At 45.8% G+C, this 22,125-nt stretch overlaps 1 protein-coding gene across 2 annotated transcripts in view; it reads right to left on the bottom strand.

Moving 5' to 3' along the window:
• Nucleotides 1–22,057, bottom strand: part of LOC135806295 (DNA repair protein complementing XP-C cells-like) — a 36,043-nt gene extending 13,986 nt beyond the window's left edge. The window contains exons 1-14 of one of the 2 annotated variants that reach the window (XM_065320463.1): nucleotides 21,803–22,057; nucleotides 18,004–18,071; nucleotides 12,794–13,049; nucleotides 11,587–11,692; nucleotides 10,980–11,055; nucleotides 10,562–10,630; nucleotides 10,010–10,092; nucleotides 9,266–9,317; nucleotides 8,600–8,662; nucleotides 8,066–8,125; nucleotides 7,433–7,468; nucleotides 5,678–6,821; nucleotides 5,151–5,201; nucleotides 4,203–4,295 (exon numbers count right to left, since the gene is read on the bottom strand). In XM_065320463.1, coding sequence (XP_065176535.1) covers nucleotides 4,203–4,295; nucleotides 5,151–5,201; nucleotides 5,678–6,821; nucleotides 7,433–7,468; nucleotides 8,066–8,125; nucleotides 8,600–8,662; nucleotides 9,266–9,317; nucleotides 10,010–10,092; nucleotides 10,562–10,630; nucleotides 10,980–11,055; nucleotides 11,587–11,692; nucleotides 12,794–13,049; nucleotides 18,004–18,071; nucleotides 21,803–21,935 — 2,290 coding nt within the window. In that variant the 5' untranslated portion in view covers nucleotides 21,936–22,057. The remainder of the gene's footprint in view (nucleotides 1–4,202; nucleotides 4,296–5,150; nucleotides 5,202–5,677; nucleotides 6,822–7,432; nucleotides 7,469–8,065; nucleotides 8,126–8,599; nucleotides 8,663–9,265; nucleotides 9,318–10,009; nucleotides 10,093–10,561; nucleotides 10,631–10,979; nucleotides 11,056–11,586; nucleotides 11,693–12,793; nucleotides 13,050–18,003; nucleotides 18,072–21,802) is intronic. The other variant, XM_065320464.1, reaches the window with a different exon arrangement.
• Between the last annotated feature and the right edge of the window lie 68 nt (nucleotides 22,058–22,125).

The raw sequence follows: 22,125 nt of genomic DNA, 5'->3' as shown, positions 1-22,125 counted from the left end.
GATGGGTCCCCCACGGCGGAATGTTTTTATTGTGTCATTCTTTCGCAGAAGTATGATCAAGTATGTATGCTTTCGTGCACCTGTCTTGTTGACACGGTGTCAGCTCATCGGGTTCAGAGCACATGGATCTACCGCCCTTCGTTCTCCTTTGATTACCGTAGCTAGGATGTACAAATTCTTTGTCCTCTCCTATAAGAAAAATGTAAAAATTCCGAATTTTCCGTGTTCTTTGTTTGTTTTTGGTTTTTGATCATAACTTCAGTTCAACACACTTTAGCTTCACAATCTTGGGCTTTCTGGAAAGGTCTCTGCAAAAGAAAGAGAGTGAGGTGGACCATGGTAGTCAGGACACTGTACTAGTACCAAAGTCATTCCGACGAGCTGCGAGCAAAGTTGGGCAGGCATGCAGCAAAGTTCGGCAACAAGTCAGCGGTCGACAAGATCTCAAAAGAGACTGGCCACAAGGTCACTGAGAGCACGATTCGTGACTGCTGACTCGCTCTGTAGGCGTCATCAGTTTGTAAAGCGAAAGGCCACCAAAGCTGCTAGCAAGCTACCAGAAGACTTTGACCAACAGAAAGCAAATTTCCTTGACAGAGTCAAGACTATTGTCGAGGAGCACTCCATTCCGGCTGAACTCATCACTAATTGGGACCAGACAGAGACTAAGCTGGTTCCTGTCAACTCATGGATATTGGCTGAGCAGGTCAGCGTTGTCGGCAAGGACGACAAGAGGGAAATCACCATCCTTGTCTCTGTATCCGCTGCTGGCGCGTTGCTTCTTCCGCAGGTTATCTATGCTGGGAAGACTCCTGCATGTCATCCGAAGGTGAACTTCACAGATGAATGGAACGTCACCCACTCCCCCTCTCACTGGAGCACAGGGGAAACCATGCTGCAGTTTGTCGACAACGTCTTGGTGCCATATGCTGCAAAGCAGCGGCAAAAGCTGAAGCTACCGTGGCCTCGCAACCTGCATTGCCAATTTTTGATGTATTTGCCTCGCACGGCTGTACTTCAGTCCTGGACAAGCTGAAGGAGCACAACATCCACCAGGTGTTTATTCCGGCTGGCTGTACTGGTGAGCTTCAGCCACTGGACCTCACCTTCAATGACCAATTCAAGAGCAAAATGAAGGCACTTTTTGCCGACTGGTACGCAACGCTCCGAAGAGCTGACTTACACCTCCCACCAATCATGCTTGGCGGAATACAAGTCCCCGAGGCAAACTTGATCACCCTCCTAGGTGTCCTCTTTGACCAGAAGCTGTCTTTTGGGGAGCACCTCCGGTCTGTTACAACCCGGGCAAGGCAGCGACTTGGTCTTTTGCGCCGGTCTGCTCATCTTCTCTCCCTCCGGCTGGGCGCATAACAGTGTACAACGCATTCGTTCGTCTGCTGCCGGAGTACGCCCCACTTATCTGAATTGGAGCGTCACCCAGCCACCTCAGCCGACTGGACCAAGTCCAGCACAGCACCCTCAGAATCATCGGTCCGGGAGCAATCCTGCCTAGTCTGGCAATCAGACGAACAGTAGCTGCCCTAGCTTGTTTATACAAGCTACAAGTAATTACGGGCCCATCTCAACTTCTCGCGGTTCTGCCAGCTCGCCGTCAGCAGTCGGCCAACCTGCGAACCCGGAGCGACCATGGCAGCGCTGCTGGCCACCATTTTCAACTGGACGCCAGCCTGCCAGCCTCTACCCCGTTAGTCCTGAAGCGATCATTTCCCCACTGTGTGCTCTACCAGTGGAATGCATCGCCCTGTGATCTGCTCCTGCATCCTCCCCATCGCAGCCGAATGCAGGCATTCAAGACGCAGGTATACCGCTACCTGCGCACCGAGAACTGGATGTGGGCTACTGACTCAGTCCAATCGCACCTATCTAGTATCTACATGCAGGTATTGCTCTCTTTTTCCTTGTTTTCTCTACTCTCTGTCTCTGTCTGTCTGTCTGTCTGTCTGTCTGTCTGTCTGTCTGTCTGTCTGTCTGTCTGTCTCACCAGACTGTCTCTGTCTCTGTCTCTCTCTCTCCACACTATACTTTCGCTATTTTCTTTTTTTCAATCTCTTTTGTTTCTCTTCTTCTCCCGATTTTCTGATGCGTGAAGTAGGCGCGGATACCGAGACCATTGGTCGGCGGAGCCTGCAGCACCCCATCACCACCGCTGCGTTGCATTTGCAGCCCCATTCAGTCAATGTCTTGTTAGTCTGTTGTTTTGTCATTTCCTCCTTCTTTCTTGTTTTACGAATTGGGAGCGTGGTTTCAAGTAAAAAAATAAATTAAAAAAACTGAGGTGGAGGCAGCACTGAAGGATGGTGTGTCCCTGGACAAAGTCAAGGTGATTTGCGAGCGTCCACAGTCAAGCCTCTGCCTACCACGTGGCTCATCACTGCCATGTCAGAACCCGCGGGTGCAACGTGCGTGAAGCTGGGCTTCCAGAAGGCTGGCATTCTGGACTGTATTTCTAGCAGTAGAAATAGGCAGTAATATCTCTGTTACTTATAAAACAGAGAGGTTCCAGGCTGTCCAAGAAAGTGCTCAATACCGAGAGGCAGAACTGGTTCATACAATAAGAGGACAGAGAAAGTGTTTTTACTCCGAGTTTCACGCACTAGGCGATCACCAGAAAACAGTAATGAGAAATCTGGATCAGTATTGGTTTATATACTCACAAAGCAATGTGTAGATGGCGCAAATCTAAAAGTTAGTAATGGCGGCAGTGCAAAGCGTAAATGACTGCATCATGGGGCAAATCTAAAAGTGCGAATGACAGCAGTGGTGAAAGGTGACAACTACTGGAGCCGGTTGTCTCTAACTTAATTAGGTGATGGCTGTGGATGGTTTGAAGTTCCGAAGGTAGTACTTATTCTCGTGGCGACACTTTGACACAAGCTCACTCCTCTTGTTGAGAGAGAGGTGCTTGTGTGCTTGCGCGATTGCCAATGATGCAGTCATTTACGCTTTGCACTGCCGCCATTCACAACTTTTAGATTTGCGCCATCTACACTTTGCTTTGTGAGTATATAAACCAATACTGATACACTTTCTCTGTCCTCTTATTGTGTGTATCTCTGCTACTTATCGTTATTACTAACAATATTCAGCCATGTACATCGACCAGCACTAGTTGTTGCCTTATTGTTCTCTTTGATTTCTTCTTTCATCATTCACGCGCTCTGCGCCCCAGCGCTCCGAGGATATTTCCAAAGTACACATTGTTGGAGTCCAAGATAGCTAAAATTAATCGCCACTTATTGGTCCAGGCTGGCAAAACGTGAAATTTAAATGTCGCGACAATTTGTTGCTTTACAGTATCTCTAGCGCTAGAGAGCGGCGACAGTACAAAAATGCCCCAAATGCATCCAATTGCATCCTGCTCCAGCCATTTCATTTTCCTCGATCGCTGAGTTCCGATTTTCGCTGTGTTCTGAAGTACTTTTGGGAATATCACAAGTGAAACCCTTGCAATTTCGAGCAAATCAGCATGACGAAAAGTCAAAAAATTCTCAGTACTCAAGTTGCATTGCACGCTAATGGAACTGCTGCAATCGCGGCTCAACTTGCGAGCGATTTATCTCAAGAACCAATGCTCGCAGCGCTTCATGGATTGATTCTACCGACAGCTGAGAGTTTTCTCTTCAACCTGGATATTTGGATCGTTGAATTCGAACGAGATTTGACTGAGGTACGATCTTTTGAAGCCTTGCACCTGAATGCATTGTTTACAAGTTCTTGAATACCGTAAAGTTCCGTAAATAAGCCCCCGGGTGTATACAGAACAAGGGTTTGAAAACTGGGCGAATATTTGGGCATGGGCGTTATTTCAGGATTGGGCCTATACAAGGTGCATATGGCATCGCTTGCGTCTCATAAGCATGCATAACATTTTGCACACATATGCATACACAGGCACAGTATTACCCTGTGCGTTTTTTGGGCATGGGCAAACTCACGGGCTTTGAGTGTGGATGTCGATTCGATGGGCGCTAATTCGGACATGGGCGTTATTTCGAGTGGGCATATACACGGAACTATACGGTATGTACTCTTTGTTCTACCATGCATTGACGGGCATGCAAGCAGCGCCCCAGCCATTCAGGATAATTGATTATCCGGATACTGAGTAGTCGGTGTCCGGATAATCAATGCTCTACTGTGCATGTACCGATACTCCAACGTTCCAATAAAGCAACACTCACTGTCGTCAACTGCAATCACATAGGAGACAGGTTGAGATGCCTTTGCAGCGATATCGAATGGTGGACTGGGTTGTAGGAGCACGGGATCAACACCTACATGTACATGTACATTGCAGTGTCAACATATACGTACACACAAATACACACAATCACATACATATACACACAATCACATACATATACACACATGCACGCACACAAGCACGTACACACATAATTATTATAATGCTTAGTAACAAACAGAAGGACGTAAAACACACATGTGCTAATGAAGTACATGCTCCGGCACACGCCCAGTATAACAAAATGAAATAAAAATAGCGTTACATTGTAAGGGAATCTACTGGCTGAAAAGCTGACCTTCAGCTGCAAGAAGCATGCTATAGCATACTCCCAGGGCAACATTGGACCGCACCAATCGTAAAAGTATCCAAATCCACATTTTAAAACTCACACCTAACACAGAAGTAAGGGTGATACCAAGAGTACATGAAAACCAGAGTGTGCAGCTCGGATGGGTTGCTGTCACGGCGAAATTCCGTGATTACATCATTTTTGTGATGTAGTGCGTACAAGCAGGATTCAAGCAGGTCTCTTTCTGCACAACTGCAGCTCAGTTGTACGCACTACGCCATTTCCTGCCTCAGATCTGCGCCAAATATGATGTAATCACGGAAATCCGCCGTGACAGACACCCATAGTAGAAAAGGCCCTAAGCTGCACACTCTGGTTTTTATGTACTCTTGATGATACCTGGGCCTAGTGATACCTCTTGCAGTTTCATTTACAAGAAAGGCATTCAAACTGACAAGCTCGTTCATATAACTCTGCAAAACATTGAACATCGTTTTCACATCAATTTATTTTATTCTAGCAACGTTTCGGCATTTCGCTATCACCAGGCGTCTAAACAGGCGTCTAAATGTATTGCCATGCTAGAATACTTACACAACCACGATTTCGCATCATCAATATAGATCTCAAGCCAGCAATCCACACCTGAATACCAACATACACAAGAGTAGCACGAGATACATGAGACATACATGTACATGCATACAGAGGCAGGTTTTAGTGGCAACATTCTGTGGCGTGTAAATTTACTACTGACGTGTTTGTTCAACTTTGTAGCATGTTGCGTTGTGCTGGTGGATAGACATGATAAATTGGGCCGGCCGGAAATGGGTCAGTTCAGTGCAGCAAAGAGTCCATGGGTGAGGAAGATGGCCGTGTCTACTTCACAGCTGGGCCTCCTGGAAATTAAGTAAATACACAATACATTACAGTACATGTACATGAGTTACTGTATCGTCTTCACTTCCACACAGAGGCTTCTAGGGCACTATGAACCTATCTCCAACAGCGGTGTCACACACCCCAGCTCAACCAAGCACAACCATGCAATACATCACACCAGTACCAGTACATAGTAGACATGTACATGTAGCTAGCAGACCTCTGACTCTAGTACTTACCTACAGTGTCTTTGGTGCTACTGCGCCGACTAGCGGAGGCACGCCTTGCAGCACGAGGTGGAGTTGTCGTTGTCGTTGTTGTTGCCTGCTGATTGCCCGAAGCAACAGATGGACGTTTGCTACTACTGGACGTCGGTGTTGTGTCAGCTATAGCTGACGGGGATGATGACCTTTGACGCTTGTTGGTGGCAGAAGGTGATTGTTTCGCTGAGCTGGGCGTTCGTCTGATTTTCTTCTTGGGTGCTTGAAAATCCGAGTCTGAGCTAGAATCACTGCCACCACTACGTGTAGAACTTCCCTGACTTGCACTATCAGACATTTTGGCATGGACATCTGCAGCTTCCGTCTTCTTAGTAGGACTTGTATTTGCAGCAGGTTGAGATTGGGATAGGTTTCTCCTGGGAGTGCGCATCGGTTGCGAAGGTACGAAATCACTATCGGAACCGCTCTCACTGCTGACATCAATGGTCTTTTTGTTGGCTGGCTTCTTCCGTGTGCTGCGTCTGGCCACTGGTGGGTCGTCAATGTCCTTGTGTTCTCTACTCAGCTGCGTAGCTGTCTTCGAAGCGGCACGTCTTGTCTGTCGACGAGGTAGAAGAGGACTTCTCTGAACATCGCTGTTCTCTACGAGAACAACTTTCTGCTGTCCACTGGCAACTCCTTCAGAATCAGAGCTGTGAATCGAGTGTGAGCTACGGCTGACTGCAACGCAGCGTAGCTTCCGAGTCATGGGTTGTCTAACTGCCCTTTTGGAGCGTGACCGAGAAGCACCACCACCAGCACCAGCAGCACCAGCACCAGCAGCATTATCAGCACATGCTTGGGTTCTACTATTTGAAGACACATCCTCTCCGGTACTCTGTGCAGCTGAACACTCTCCAAGCGTAGGCATGACTGCAGCACCAGTACAGCTTGAACTGGCTGTATTTCCAGCACTAGATGTATCCATAGTGGTTGTGAGCAGTGCAGATGCACTTGAGGCAGTGCTACTTGTTGGCGGTGATGAGGTTCCAAGCATACTTGGAGTAGATTCGGATTTAGCAGAACTGCTACGGTGGCGAGGACAGCTTGTTGACTTAGTAACTATTGTTTTCAACTCAGAACACTTTCTTTCACTGGAAACAGAAGCAGATGGGCTGGTAGCCTACATGCGAACAGTTCAGCAAACACCAAACACCAGAAGTAAACCTCAGAGCGTACATAGTAAATACACGATTATGAATGGCTTGAACATGACCTATGGAACAAGCAACTGTAGTACTGATGTCGTGACGAGACAAATGGTGTTATGCAATTACATCATCGCTTCAAGTAATCTGTAAGGAGTGGTATCACAAGCACTGGTTTGCCACGCCATACAACGCATGTGATGATGTCACTCGTAGAACCTCTATAGGACAGCTAGCTGCATGACAACACATGACAACATGTGACAACACCGAGTGATGAATACAATCATGTACGCCATGCTCTGTGGCACTAGTACATGCAGCAGGAACACCAGCTAAACAGTCTTCTCTGTTGTACAGGTTTTGCAGGCCACCGCCAGGCGCAAGATAATATCAAGCAGCAGGTGCATGACTGTAACAACGGCACCGAGATGCTTCTCTATGTGTACAGAAGTTGAATTTCGCTGAAGACTAGCAGAGAGATAGCCAGTCTGTACACGTGCCACGCATGAACAGTAATTCAACGTGCGGGCAACTGTTGTACTAGGATCAGGATGAACACAGCTTGCATGGAAGGCATACTTACATTCGACATGGACTTTGTCCACTTTAGGGCAACCGGCTAAAACACAAGACATATGCAAGTAAAACAAAGGGAGAGTTAGGTATGGAATTGCTGCGTCACAAAGACACCTTGTCTTACGAGACCAGGCAATCGCAATCGCACACAGCAAGGACTACTACAGGATAGAATGTGGACCCGGATACTGGGGTGACAACTTGTCTGTAAATATTAGTTCGTGTGGACATCGTGTGAAAATCAAGGAGCGCATTTCATAAAAGAGAGCAGTATTAAAGAAGCATATCAGCAAACATTCCAAATCGAATCCACAAACAGATAACGGCAACACGGCTGTCCATGAAGCACAGCAATTTTCTTCATCCATGCTGCAGGTTCTGGACAGTCATGTTTATCGTTTGGGGAACACACAACCAGCACTGGCCCGTCCCAGCCAAGAACTACTACTGGCTATTATCACAAAGAAAGAGGACACACATGTTCTTCAACAACAACAACAACAACAACAACAACAACAACAACAACAACAACAACAACAACAACAACAACAACAACAACAACAAAATATTGTCCTTGAGGAAACTGGCTATATCCCATAAAACAAGCAAAAATAGCATATTCAGTAGCAGGCGCAATTACCTGTAATGACAACACCAGTCTGGCTGACACCTGAAGAGCTCGGAAGCACGTGATGATGGCCTGTTATACCCAGGCACATGAAACAAACACACAAAGATGAATGTGCACATGCTCAGACCAGCATACAGGTAAAAGTGCAGGCAGCAGCTACAGACACACATACATACCGGTTCATGCACAATGTACTTTTAACCCAATCCAACGCATAACATGACTAGGTAGACGAGGGTTCCTCACATAAATTCCAAAGCCATTACTTCTCACTAAAAATAATTGTTGGACAAAACACCAAACACTTAGGGTGGCGAAGGGCAGAGATGCCTCATGAAAATCCATCAAATGCGCTGAAAAATCAGCAGGTCCCTCAAGTCAAGCGCCTCAGCAATGGCGGAAGACTGCCGTCGGTGACACAAGTGTAAATAGCACCATGCTTTGGTGACACTGATGAAATATACATATGCACTGTAGTGCCACAACTTGCTCTGAGTATGCACTATAGTATTCGTAGGCTAGCAAATCAATTTACCACCATACCAGCACGAGGTCCAAACGCGACTGGAAAACATGACTGTACAAGCCGTGCATCACCGAAGTCAGCTAATACCGGACACAAAATAAGAACAAAACAAAGTGGGAAATATTCATATCGGTACCGTTAAAGGGGCACTCCGGGAATATTTTCGGTGGTGTGTTCTCTTCATGGGGGCCTTATATGGCCCCCAAGGAATGGGGAATCGCGAAAACTAGGCCCAAAAAGTCGATATATGAAGCTAGGGAGGGCCAAGTTTGTCTCCTCTTTTGATGGTTTTGATGACGTCACGTGTGATTAGTATTCAAATTCTCTGCATTTGAAGATCTTAGTTGTTTGAATTTTCTGGTGATGAAGAACGATGTTTGGTCAACATTCCCAAGCTTCACAACTGCGACCATACTCTAAGGAACCTGAAGGACCTCCTGAGGTGCCCCTGGTAGAAGTGCAGCCTGATGACGGCCAGGAAATTGGAGCGGACGACTTCACTGGTCGACAAGGAAATAACGATTGGTGTTCCTGCCAGAAATGTGGGGACCCGTTGTGTTCGTATGGCCCTGCTATAGTATTTGCGAGGCAGCTAGAAAACGTTTTACACATACAATGTAAGCCGAACGGCAACTCACTAGCCAAAGACAGTAGGCATGCTGGGAATGTGTCAACATGCTTACCTGGCTAGCACACTGCTCGTTGTTTGCTTCAACTGAGAATGTTGATGCCAACCTGAGCAAGAGTGTAGAACAGCAGTATTCAACTATATTCACAGGGTTAGATTCCCACTTGCCGTACATTGCTTCCCGCACATCCTTTCAATTGCCTACACCCTGCATTCTAGTGATTATCTACAACTTGGAGTCATGTTGCTGGTGTGATGAGGTCATGTTGCTGGTGTGATGAGGTCATGTTGCTGGTGTGATGAGGTCATGTTGCTGGTGTGATGAGGTTGGCCAGAGAGTGCATGTGCTGGAGCTGGATTTACTCTGGTAAACAGGCCAAAAGCTGCAGCTTACCCCTTTAGTACAATGTACCAAACTTTCTCAATTATTCAATCAAAATGTCGATCGATCCATGCCGTATTCCTGCGGGAAGTTTTCCTGTCTTTTCTAGGGCACTTGAAAAAGACGTTTTCTGTGAAGCATACGGTTTTCCGCCTGCCGAGTATTGCGAAAATTTACTCGATCCTGAATTTGACGGGCCAATGGCTTCAAGTTCAGCATATTGGAGACACAGTCCAGATACACGCTGTGGAAGGATATGTAGGGTTTCCGCATGACAACTGGCCATCATAATATGTACAGACAGCAGTGTTCTGTGACATATAGCTTGTATGACACGAGGCAAAACTGGGGTACCAGTAATTGCCTCGATGAGTAATAAAGTTTTCACAAACGAATCATCATCATACAGACACTCACCAAGAAAGCATGCTATTGACATCTTTCTGCCGCCATGGCTCCTGACGAAAATATTGGCTTGGAATACATGACATGGCGATTGCCTACAGAGCAGCAACATGCACACACACGAACATGCACACACACGAACATGCACACACACACACACACACACACACACACACACACACACACACACACACACACACGACCAAACAAATGTAAGCATGCACACAAGCACAGATCACAGTCAGGCACCAAATTCCAGCGTCTTTGTTTTTATTCTTGGCTCGTGCATGGTAATACAGTGTACTACATTCACACAATACACATACACTGCTCATGCAGTGACATGAAAACACACATTTAGGGGTTTAAAACCTTTGCTTCCAGCCTGGCATGGTCTTAAATTTTGGTGACTCTCTAGCCTGGATGTTCTTCAGCTGCTCGTTCTTCAGCTGCTCGTTCTTCAACGCCTGATGTTACAGTACAATAACCAAGTGACAATCAAAGCCAGCAGACGGAAAGCCTAGTTATTTCAACTTATTTGAACTATTTATCAAGCACTCTAACCTTGAGAACATCACCGTTGCACATGGAGTTGACGTATTTAGCACTGGCCACGAGACACAGAAGATGAACCTGAACAAGCACGACATCATAGACACATATACATACAGAGTCAGTACACACGCTGGAGTCAAGACAAGCAGCTCTTAGCACAGTGTAGTCATCGGTGTCAAGACCTGTCCATCTTCAAAGTATACAAGATATAGAATGGGTGCTACAGTAGTATTAGTACACACTGAGTGAGTGCATCACTGAGTGATTACTGAAGTAGTTTGCTGCACAGTGCCATTGACATGTACAAACACTGGGACTCAGTCACTGGCGACCTGTAACTGAGCCAGGAGTAATCAAGCCACACAAATGTGCAGTGCCATAGAAACTAGTCAGTAAGTGCTGCACAGCTTTGCTTCACTGTGCTCACCTTATGCTTCTGTTGCTGCAATGCTCTCATAATCTTATCCAGTAACTTGTTCAGCTGATCTTGCTTGCTTGGACGCCTACATCAGACAAGATGGTTAAACACACATGATATACATGTTGTACCATATGTCATGTTATATGTACAAGTGCACAAACAAGGCCGGTCTAGGCAGCTTGAGGTAGAGTGCTCAATGCACAAATGTACAGAGCAGTATACACACACAACAGAGGCGAAAGGCTGTGTAGCTGTAACTTGAAGTTGTGTGAGTGTTGTGTATGTATGTACAAGTGCATGTACCTAGATTCCAAATCTCGACAAATCCAAATCTTAGCAAATCTTCCTACATGTACAAAGGGCCAAAGGCTCTGTGATATACCATGAAGAGCTAGTGAAACTTGAGAACAAGTCTAGGATCTGTATGGGATAGTAATATTCTACTCAGCCTTATGGTTCATTGAGAAGAGCGTGTTCTTTTGAGCCATTGAGGTAACGTTACATACTTAAAACGCACAGAACAGAGTCGCCCCGCAGTTCCGAATCACACAACCCTTGTTGCCATGGCTGGCTACTGCCATTGGACGCTGAATAAAAAAATAAATAAACCTACTGTCGTTTTCCCGGCTTCTCCTTCAGAATGTCCACAGCAATGGTTTGTCTTGAAGTGTCCTGCACTGGCATGGTACCTGACAGAAGAGTGCTCACCTCTGTTTCAGCTGTGATGCACATGTCAGGGACACAATAAGCATACACAGCATACACATCACATATAGTAAACTATACAAGAAAAATCTGGGAAGTTGACTTACAAACAATTTTCAGAGTTTATGCCACAACAGTGCCTTGTATACAGACATGAGCTAAATGGACTGCATCCAGTACATGACAATATAATAGTATGGACATTCACACACAAGAGATGAGGTACTGTTCACTTGTGACTTCAAAGTTTCATGCACAAGCGCAATCAACAGACAACATTGGCTTTTGGATGTTCGTGATCAAGCCTAGATACTGATGCCAAATATGCGAGTCGGCATGTATGTGTGAGCATGATAGCAAGCGTGCGAGTCAGCATGTATGTGTGAGCGTGATAGCAAGCGTGCGAGTCAGCATGTATGTGTGAGTGTGATAGCAAGTGTGCGAGTCAGCATGTATGTGTGAATGTGATAGTGGTACAGTACTGGATCTGCGATATTGGGTCGGGCTAAGGGAGACATCGGCACAAGCAGTGCAGCAGGGTGTGCAGTGCAGGGGTTTTCCCTTCTTGGCGAGCAGGTTGACATCGACAAAGTATACTACCTATTGTTTTGAAGTACTTCATGGCAGGATTACACAGCGTTGCACAAGCAAATTACACACAGGACTCCAGAAATGGACTTGCATTAGTATTGCAGCAATGTACTCGGGCCAACCCTCTTCGTGCAAACACCCAACTTTTTTCAAACCTTACAATAGAGCTTCAACCTGTGTCGAAAATTCTTAACTAAATACAACTTTAAACGACCAACAACTCGCAATGCCCTTCTTTGACCTGTGAACCTACCTACAAACAAGTATAATCACAAGGCATATTGGCTAGTCCTGGCCAAGGAAAGAGCATAATTCTAATTTTTCTCATCAGGGTTTTCTCAGTTTGCATGCTGGCGCGTCTAGGATGCTGGGCACGCGTACGTGATTTTTCATGTACGCGTGCCCGGATTTTGGCCAAATTTCTTTTTTGAAAAACGCCATTACTGACTCCATCGGCGTACGCTTGTAGATATCTAGTACAGAGCAGTTAACGGTTACGTTACTATTCTACATAACTTACTAACCTTGCGTCCCTGGTACTTCCTCCCAGTCAACATCTTCATCGTCATCATCTTCACTACCACTAGCCTCCTTCTTAGAGAGATGTTCCACATTGGCTTGGCTATTCATTGACATAGCCACATCCTCATCAAGATCCTCTTCAGGGTATTCGCTGTGTTGCGAAGTGTCGGCATGAGATGAAGCAGCAAGAGCACTTGCACTTGACTGGCTAGTTGCCTCGGACTTGTCCTCTTTGGTGCGTGCAACGCGCTTGCCACGCTAGTCCATAACATAAGGAATGAGATCACCACGGACATATTATGCATGCACGCACATACATACAAGCACACATTTTTTTTTCACGGTTTGCGTAAGACTCGGTTGGAAGCCGGGTTTTCCGCATCCGTAGGAACGCCACCACCCTTCAAGGATCAAGGCGCAGATGCAGCTCCTAAAACAGTGGGAGGTGAGTAGATCAGCTCACCAGCAAGTGGTCAAAGACTGAAAATCCCATTCACTGCATCCATGTTTTCCTCGTGCCAGGCCACGAGTTCCCAATTAACTGTGGGTCGCAGCACGGCTGGAAAAAATCCTTCCGCTTCCAAGCAGGACTTGAACCTGGTACACTCTGTTTCTCAATCATGGTCTTAGACCATCCCACTATGCCTGCCTGCACACATTACATGCACATTAATTTTGTATCCACTGTCATTGGACATCGGTGAGGTGTTTATTACCACAACAAGTACGTGTATGTTGTACGCCCATGCGATAGTCCCGGCTGTTCAGCTACTGTAAAACCGGAAAGTTTAACGAGAAGTTGAACGTTTCTACCTGGCCACCTATCTGTATGCGCATCTTTACACAGACATCTCAAACCGGGTTTGCGATAACGTTTCTTCAAATAACGAAAAAATTGGTCGTTAAAACGTTAGACTTTCCGGTTTTACAGTATGTACGTGCGTAGTGCGACCATCAAAATGGCGTCCGATTTTCAAAATATTTGAATTTTCAAATTCGCTGAGCACGAGTCTCACGTGGAGAACATTATGGTTTCAAGCTTATTTCCGACTGATTCGGGTAGATTTTGGCCCAGTTTATACGTAAACCCTGTGATCTGAGTGTTCCAAAAGTGTGTTTTGAGCTCGGAAAACATCCTGTTTCTGGAGAAGAAACGAAAAGTCTTTCGCGTGCGAACGGACTCAGTTCTCGATGTTGTCATGCACAATTTCAGAACTTGCAATTATTTCAGGCAGTGACGGCGGTGGATTTGGGACGGCTTTTCCAAGCTATTCGATTTTTGACTGCGCTGAAATTTTTTACATGACTCGATAGGATATTGAGGGAAGTAGCTGTGGCAGAAATTTGCCGAACCCTTCAAACGCGCCCGGAACCTTTCAATTACCTAAAGCTAAGTACACAAAGTGTCTGAAGTCCTTGCTGCAAATAGTGCTCAATACCCTAACATGGGCAGAGCGTACTACACAAGGCAGAACAACAGAGACCAAAAAGCGAAACACGAAACTCGGAGTAACGTAAAAGCCTTTTGGTCTCTGTTGTTCTGCCTTGTAAAGCTAAGTACATGTACATGTAATTAGCAGGGGAGATATGGACAAGCACGTCCAGTTGCTAGGAACTATGTGTCGCATAGGTGGTGAAAGGTTCTCCAAACAGGCAAAGCAAACGAAGTATCCTATTCCTGAAAGAAAAAAAAGTACTTGTAAAGATACCATCTGCTAGCAAAACCAGTACTCCCAACAGTTCCACATGTACACCCACTCTCCGCAATGACGGGAATGCTGCATGCAGTGAGATAGGCAGCAGTCGAAGTGGGGTGGGGGTAGGGGTCGGGGTCGACAGAGGCATAGATGCCGATGACAAGAATGAAATCAAGTGCCGGGCAATGCCTTCATTGAAAGCCCGTGAAGCATTGGCTCCTGAAAGATTTTCTATGACATTCTCATCTGTAATTTGTAGTGTCTGCTTGCATGTTGCAAATGAAGCTATACAGGTGCCTTGCTGTTCAAAGGTCATTTGCTTTTCTTGGGTGTGGCATTGGCTGGAACAGTCTGCCAACTGCCCAGTCTGCCAAGTTCCTCTGATGGCATTGTCGTTGCGGGAGGTCCCAGGGTTCGTTTCTGAATGCATTTCTTAGCTTGCTGTGAAATGTGACTTTCATGAAAGCCCGTTTGAGGGCTTCCAGAAGACACTCCCTTTGAGTAGTCTAAAAGATCATGTTGCAGATTGTACCCTTGGGAAATTTAGCACTCCACCTTATATTCAATTGTCAGCAACAGTGGCCGATGTTTCGATTGCCTCTCCTAGAAAACGTTGAGGTGATGCTGCTGAGAGATTGACCAGCCATTTAGTCACAGCAAAAGCAAACGGTGGCATTCTACATGTTGGGCAATCTGCCCAGGGGCCTCCACAGACCTTTACGCGCACAACACAATCTGCCCAGGGGCCTCCACAGACCTTTACGCGCACAACACAAGGATGCGTCAGAAGCGATGTTGCCTCAACACGTACAGTACAGTGTGGAGCATCTGAACTCCAACAACACAAACCAACAGTATGTGGTAGTGCTAGTTCCTCACAAGCTCACGATGCCGCGGAGCTACGCTCGCTGAGCAAAGAGAAACGACAACAGCTATTAAAAGATTCTGGTGTAGGTTGCCTACCTCTTTCTGCCAGTGCTGCTTTGTCATTGCAAACAGACTTGAACATGCCTTGGAACCAACTTCGCAAGATTCGGAGGTGGATGCATTCTTGTGGTCTCAGCATTGAGTCAGAACACAAAATGCGTGAGCAAGTAGTAGAGCCACTACCTAGTGATTTCATTGTGGAGAATGTTCCCTTTCTCACGAGAAATGGTGAAGTCCTTTCAGCACCTATGGTGGCAAGCGCAGACCTTGTGAAGCTCGTTCACTTCTACTTGGACGAGTACGACAAAGCTGGGCTACTGACTTGACACAATGAGTCTTTGCCAGGAAATGAAGTTCTTGTGAAGGTTGGGGGACCATGTATCCTTCAAAATGTGCTTTCAAATAGCAAACCTGCTGAACCCAAATTCTACGAAGAACACCATACCGTCCTTAGTTTTTTGCAGCAAAGGGCACTCCTGCAAATCTCACAACTGCCCTGACACCATTTGCACAACAAATCAATTTGTTATGCACATCAGAGTGGCAAGGCAAGAAAATAAAAGTTACACTGTTTGGTGATTATGAATTTCGAACAACTTTGCATGGTTTGTTCGGCTCCAGCGGTGTCCACCCTTGCCTGTACTGTACTGTCACTAAAGCTAGCATGAAGCCAGCTCAGATCTCTGCCGCACCACCACGCACTCTCACCACACTGGCAATAGATCATGAAGGGTTCGTGAAGGACGGCGCACGAATAGCACAAGCGAAGTTGTTCCGGGGCGCCATCCGACCAGCCATCCTGCCCATCCCTATTGATCACGCATCGCTACCAGCACTGCACCTTGATCTTGAGATCTTTAGTGTGGCTCTACGAGGCGTTGAAGAAGGAATGCTCCAACGTTGACCTTCAGCTAGCATGCGTTGCCCACGCCGAAGCAGACAACTCCGCAGAGTTTGCAAAGCTCGCTGAGACTCATACACTTGTTGCAGCCAAGCAAGCAGAGCTCTCAGAACATGAGCAACACCTTGAAAGTTCGCAAGTTCACCTCGAGTGGATTGCTCTCCACCCCCACATTGTCGAGGCACAGGGCGCTTGCCCACAAACTCTTACCGGTGGTCTACAGCGGCAGTGCCAATTGACCAGCACCAAAGTGTCAGTCTTGCAGCAGGAGCTGATGGGCCTCCACACGACTCTGTCCACTGCAGCTATAGCAGGTGGTCTCTGCACCTCTTGCCTGGAGCGTGTTCTACAACGGCACATTATCACCCGCCAGGCATATCATGGTGGTGCCTTTATGGGGAATCACATCCACAAGGTGTGTCAAGAGTTGCAGGATCTGATAACAAAATTGTTAATACATTGCAGATGTGAGGTGGTTGAACGGGTCTGGGCCATGTCACTCCCAAGTTGTATTTACTGGAAAGGCATGTGGTAGATTTTATTTAAAAAAGAGAGGGCCATAAGTTTACAAGTTATTCGTTTTGTCCAACACTAACGGTTATAAGCAGGATACTGTTGAGTCAAAATGTGCCACGACAATTAGCACAAAACTGATTGATGTGAACTGACTCAACAGTATCCTGCTTATAATCGTTAGTGTTGGACAAAACGAATACAGGTAAACGTTACTTGTAAACTTATGGACCCCTCTCTTTTAATTTTAATCCTTGGCTCCCTATCCGGGTAGATTTTGTGTCGAGGTTTAAACTCTAAAGTTGGTGCCGCTGAACCACTGAAGCGGCTCAGAATTACTGTACTCGTACAGCGCCATCTGTTATCCACTCTCCTGCTTAAAGGGCCCTAGTCCCATCTCTGCTCCGACGTCGTTCTGAGCTTAGTCGAGCTGATCAGAACAATTCTTGACTCTTTCGCAATCTTCGATTTCGAGCATGTTGTAATACGAGACATGCAGGCTGGCTGGTAGGTGATTTGGCAGCAGCTTGTCAGAAGAGGCGCCGCCAAATCTCCATGCAAGTCAAGACTATGCTCGTGGAACAGACTTGCTGACCTCCAGGTAAGTGAAACAAAGTACTAACTCGAGATCGAGATGAAGCTTGAAGCTCGAAAAATTCAAAAAATGTTTCTTGCATGCATGAAGTGCCATACGCGGCCACGCTTGGCACGCGTACTCCGTTTTCATGACAACATGTCATCACGTGCACTGCGCCCGGTGATCAAAAAAATCACCACCATGTTTTCCAGTGTCGCACATTGATCAGCCGTACAGTCTAGCAACAAAGTCATGCACTGTTCTGAACATTTTCTTTCAAAAATTAAAAAATCCACAGTTCACGTAAGACCCAGTCAGGCTAAGTTTTTCCCGCATCCGTAGGAACGCCACCACCCTCAAGGATCAAGGCACAGATGCAGCTCCTAACGCGATGCCGTGGGAGGTGAGTAGATCAGACCCACCACCAAGTGGTCAAAGACCAACAATTCCATTTACTGCATCCATGTTTCCCTCGTGCGTGCGTGCCAGGCCAAACAAGAAATTCATAAGATTGTAAGTCCTTACTGAAGAACTATCGACAGACAATATTAGACATTGTTCACTGCAGACACGACCAGTGGCCATCAGCACATTTACCTTTGGTTTTCTTGATACAGTCGCATTGGACTGCTCAGCTTCAGAAGTAGGCAACAAACTGCTTTCTGCTGCACAAAGGATGAGAAAAACATCAGAAAACACGTAAGCTTCACGGCTTGGCGAGTCAGTCAACCTGACTTTTCTGCACCCGTGAGAATGCCACCACCCTCTAGTCAAGGATAAAGTGCAGCTCTTAAAGCAGAGGGCGTGGGTGATCAGACTCACCCACGTGGACAAAGACCGATAAACCCACTACAATAGTGAAAAAGGAAAAGGGGTTCAACTTTAAACCCACTACTGGAAGTCAACAAATATTCGGCGCATATTCATTTTCGGCTATTTTCGGCCTGGTCATATTTGGCCGAAAATGTGTTGCGGCCAAATTTTCTTTTGCAAGGTTCAGTGTGACAGTATACTAGTTACAGTGCATTTCAAAACTATAGACGCGTAGGGTTTTTGAAATATTTCAAATTTGGCTGGAACTTTTTGAGAATAGTTTTCGGAATATGGCTCAGGATCGCTCCACAATTACTCTCATATAGTTTCTAAAGGATTGGATAACAGACGCCCAATTTGGAAAAATTTATGCACAAAGTGATCACAGATTTTATGTGGTATAGATGCTGGCATAACGGTTTTTGCCTAGGTACGCGTCTATAGTTTTGAAATGGACTGTAGTACACTGTCAGCAGCAGTACGAGTCCAGGCTGAAAATGTAATGGGGCCGAAACGTGTTTTAGCACTGGAAGGCTGAACATTTGAATGGGCCGAACATTTGTAGACTTACAGTAGGTGCATGTGTATGTGTGTGATTGAACAAAGGCATCCTTCGTGAGAGGTGTTCGCTCATCAAAACAGCACTAGTTGATTGGCATCAGAAAATCACAGTTCTTTTTGCAAGGTAGATCTGGCAGCATGGACAATGTACATCCATGGAGGAGATGGGAGTACAGTATGTACATACATGTACATGGAGGAGATGGGAGCATGTACCATGTATTACCAGTACACTCAAACGTCTCTTATCCGGACGCCTCAGATACGGGCACGTCTCTCTACCGGGCACCTTCAGCTTGAGTTCCTATGGCAAAAAATGCTTCAAATTTGGGGGTTAGAACTTTTTTTGTACTTGTATGCGCAAGTGCTTATTTATCACTGCCAACCTGTGTAAGGCCAAGTAAAAAAATCCTAGTTTATCGTCCCCGCCCCATTTTTCGAGGCCGCCCGGAATTTATTTTTATTTTTTAAATCTAGAATTTTGCCAAAAAGCTTGATTTTTTACGTCGGCTAAGGCTTGAAAACACAGCTTCGTCAACATGTTCCCTTTATGACTGACTATTGGTTACTGTCCTGACTGGTTCTTTCCCTTCTGCAGCTTTCTATCATTTATCTGGTGGTCTGTGTGAACCAAACAGTATTGGGGTTTGTGTCTTATGAGTGGAGTGACAATCTGTCGATCCAAAGATTTTGCATGTAATTGTTTATGTACATATAACTGTTATAGCATTGTGTATTCCATACACTACCACTATTCTGTTGCAGATTGTTGCACATGATGTGTCATTGTTTACCAAGAACTATACTAGTCTGTAGCACATCAAAAAATAAAAAATAAAAATAAAATCCGCCCTCCCTCCCCGATTTTTGTGAAAAAAAGGACGATAAACTGGGATTTTATTTTACTTGGCCTAATCCACACATTTTTATTTTATCAATGGATTCTTTTTGTATCCTGAACATGTGCAATATGTGCCAAATAAACTTCTTTGAAAAATGATATTATACATGGTAGATGAGTTATCCTGGGATACGGGCAGTGCCCGGTCCCAAGGTGCCCGGATAAGGGACGTCCGAGTGTATTATGTATTGTAGGAGATGGAAGTGTGTACAACCAATGGTGCTAAATGTTTAGAAGTGGTATTGACTATAGGACTTGAAAGTGATGACGTCAAAAACGGCCAGGGAGTATTAAGTTGACATCAGATTTCTATTTTGGATCCACTAAGGTGTGACTTTGCTATTGCCTAAGTATGCGGGTGCATAGCAACCCACTCATGTCGCATGCAGGTGTGACTTTTATTTCGCCACCAGTTGTCACCCCGCCCCATTAGCCAAATCAGTCAGTTTCACTGGCTACATCACCTTCCTGTGAGTAAGACCGCTTGAAATGTGCTTGGATCCATACAAAAACTGGATCCAAGTGGATCCAGTTTTTTAATTTTTGAAATTGTTGCTATGCTGTGACGTAGCACTTTCAAGCGCTATTGTAGTATCGGTACTTGCGGCATGGTGGATGTGCTATTGGTGAGCGATAAGTGCGTACCCAGGAGATGTTGGAATCTTGGAAAGAGCCAAGCTATCCGGCATATCCGCCCACCACCTATGCCAAGTTTCTCCGAGTGTTATCATGAAATGAGGGATGGATGGAGGGGGGGGGGGGGGGGTACATACTGGTACATCAACACCTTATACAATTGTCCCAGCTAAAAAAAATAGAGGTATGACATCATCAATTGAGATGCTTTGGCAAAGTCGCAGCATAGCACGCGATACCCCAATAGAAAGTAACAACTCACTCTGCATACATGTACATGAACATAGCGCCCATAAGCGGTTCCGGAATTCCGCTGACTCATCATCATGACTTCTTTCGCATAACCTCAATATACTACAGTCGTCCCTCTCTAATCCGGCACTTGTTAATCCGGAACCCTTGCCAACCGGCGCACTTTCTGATGAAACCGATTTTTTTTCGTTCAATTCCTACATCGTAATCCGGCACTTGAATTCCGCCTCCGGCAGTGACTTTTTGAAACGAATCGCTCAAACTGCACGTAGTTTGATTTCATAATCCGGCAGTCGTAAATCGCGTTCAGTTATCGATCGAATTCAGTTGACAACTGTACTCGACCTCGCGCGGGAGAGTTCAGTTCGGTTGGTTGTTAGGACTTTTCCGAACCCGAACTCAATTTATACAAAGAGAAAGACCAAGGAACTACAAGTTACGCTATACTGTCCACTAACACCACCAGTTACAAAACAATCAGCGACGATGCACGACACTGACCGACGGTACTGACGTTCTACAACTAACTGGCTAACAGCTCTAGCACATCTTGGATGCGCACTCCAACAGCCTTCCAACTCTGGCACAAGCATCCCGCGCACTTGCTGATGCAATTGTTTGCTTCGAAGGACATCCGTCGTTCGACCTGCATGATGTCGACTGCTTGCGTGGCCTTCTCAAGAGGGTCAATGTTGTCCAGGAGACAACTGCTAAGCAGTCAACCATACTTTCTTATTTTAGCAAGGAGTAGTGTCCTGCCAATTTTCAGGTCTGTGTGTGTGTGCAAGAGTACATGTGAACATGTTCTCTGTTTTACTTTATCACTTTATCACTGTGTATATTCCTGGAGAACAGTTGAGAATATAAAGTTGTGCATCAAATACTTGGATCGACACGGAAAAACCCTGCGTTTTGACGTATGACACATGCATGCAATTGGGTAGGGCCGGGTCAGAGGGCAGGATTTCTTAATTAATCCAGCACCCTCGTTAATCCAGCAGAAAACGCCGTAGCAAAAGGTGCCGGATTAGAGAGGGACGACTGTATACCAACGCTGTCACCTGAACTGTAACTACAATTTGTATTTCAACGATAAAATATTTAACTGTTTTAATCTGTATAGAGTGTACCATACTTTTCTCAATATGGGAAGATAGATGTATGGATGACTGTACTATTATTATACCATATATTCATAGTAACTGTTGCTATTGTGGCCAAACTGAATAGTACCTGATTGATCTTCAGCAATTTTCTTCTGTCTTGCTGATGACCGCGTTGCTGCTGAACGAGATCTCCGGGTTGCAGGTTGTTGAAAGTATGGGCTAGTCCCAGGGGAGGAGCCTTTCCGCTTCTTTCCAGCCATTGCTAAGCATCCCCGATCTCAGATCTCAGATACAAGAAACAAACAGGTCTTCTGCAAGCATCAGGCCTGCACACATCCATGAGCCAAACTGAAAGGGCAGAGCATCATCGGTAGATCAGGTAGATCTACACGGTGTAGTTTTGTTTTTCGAAAGAGATTCCTGCAAGTACAAGTCCAGACAAGTCTGGGA

Source organism: Sycon ciliatum, chromosome 1, assembly GCF_964019385.1.
Source record: "Sycon ciliatum chromosome 1, ocSycCili1.1, whole genome shotgun sequence".
Classification (NCBI taxonomy): Eukaryota; Metazoa; Porifera; class Calcarea; order Leucosolenida; family Sycettidae; genus Sycon; species Sycon ciliatum.
The sequence above is the reverse complement of the archived record's forward strand: the minus strand, read 5'-3'. Positions and strand labels throughout refer to the sequence as shown.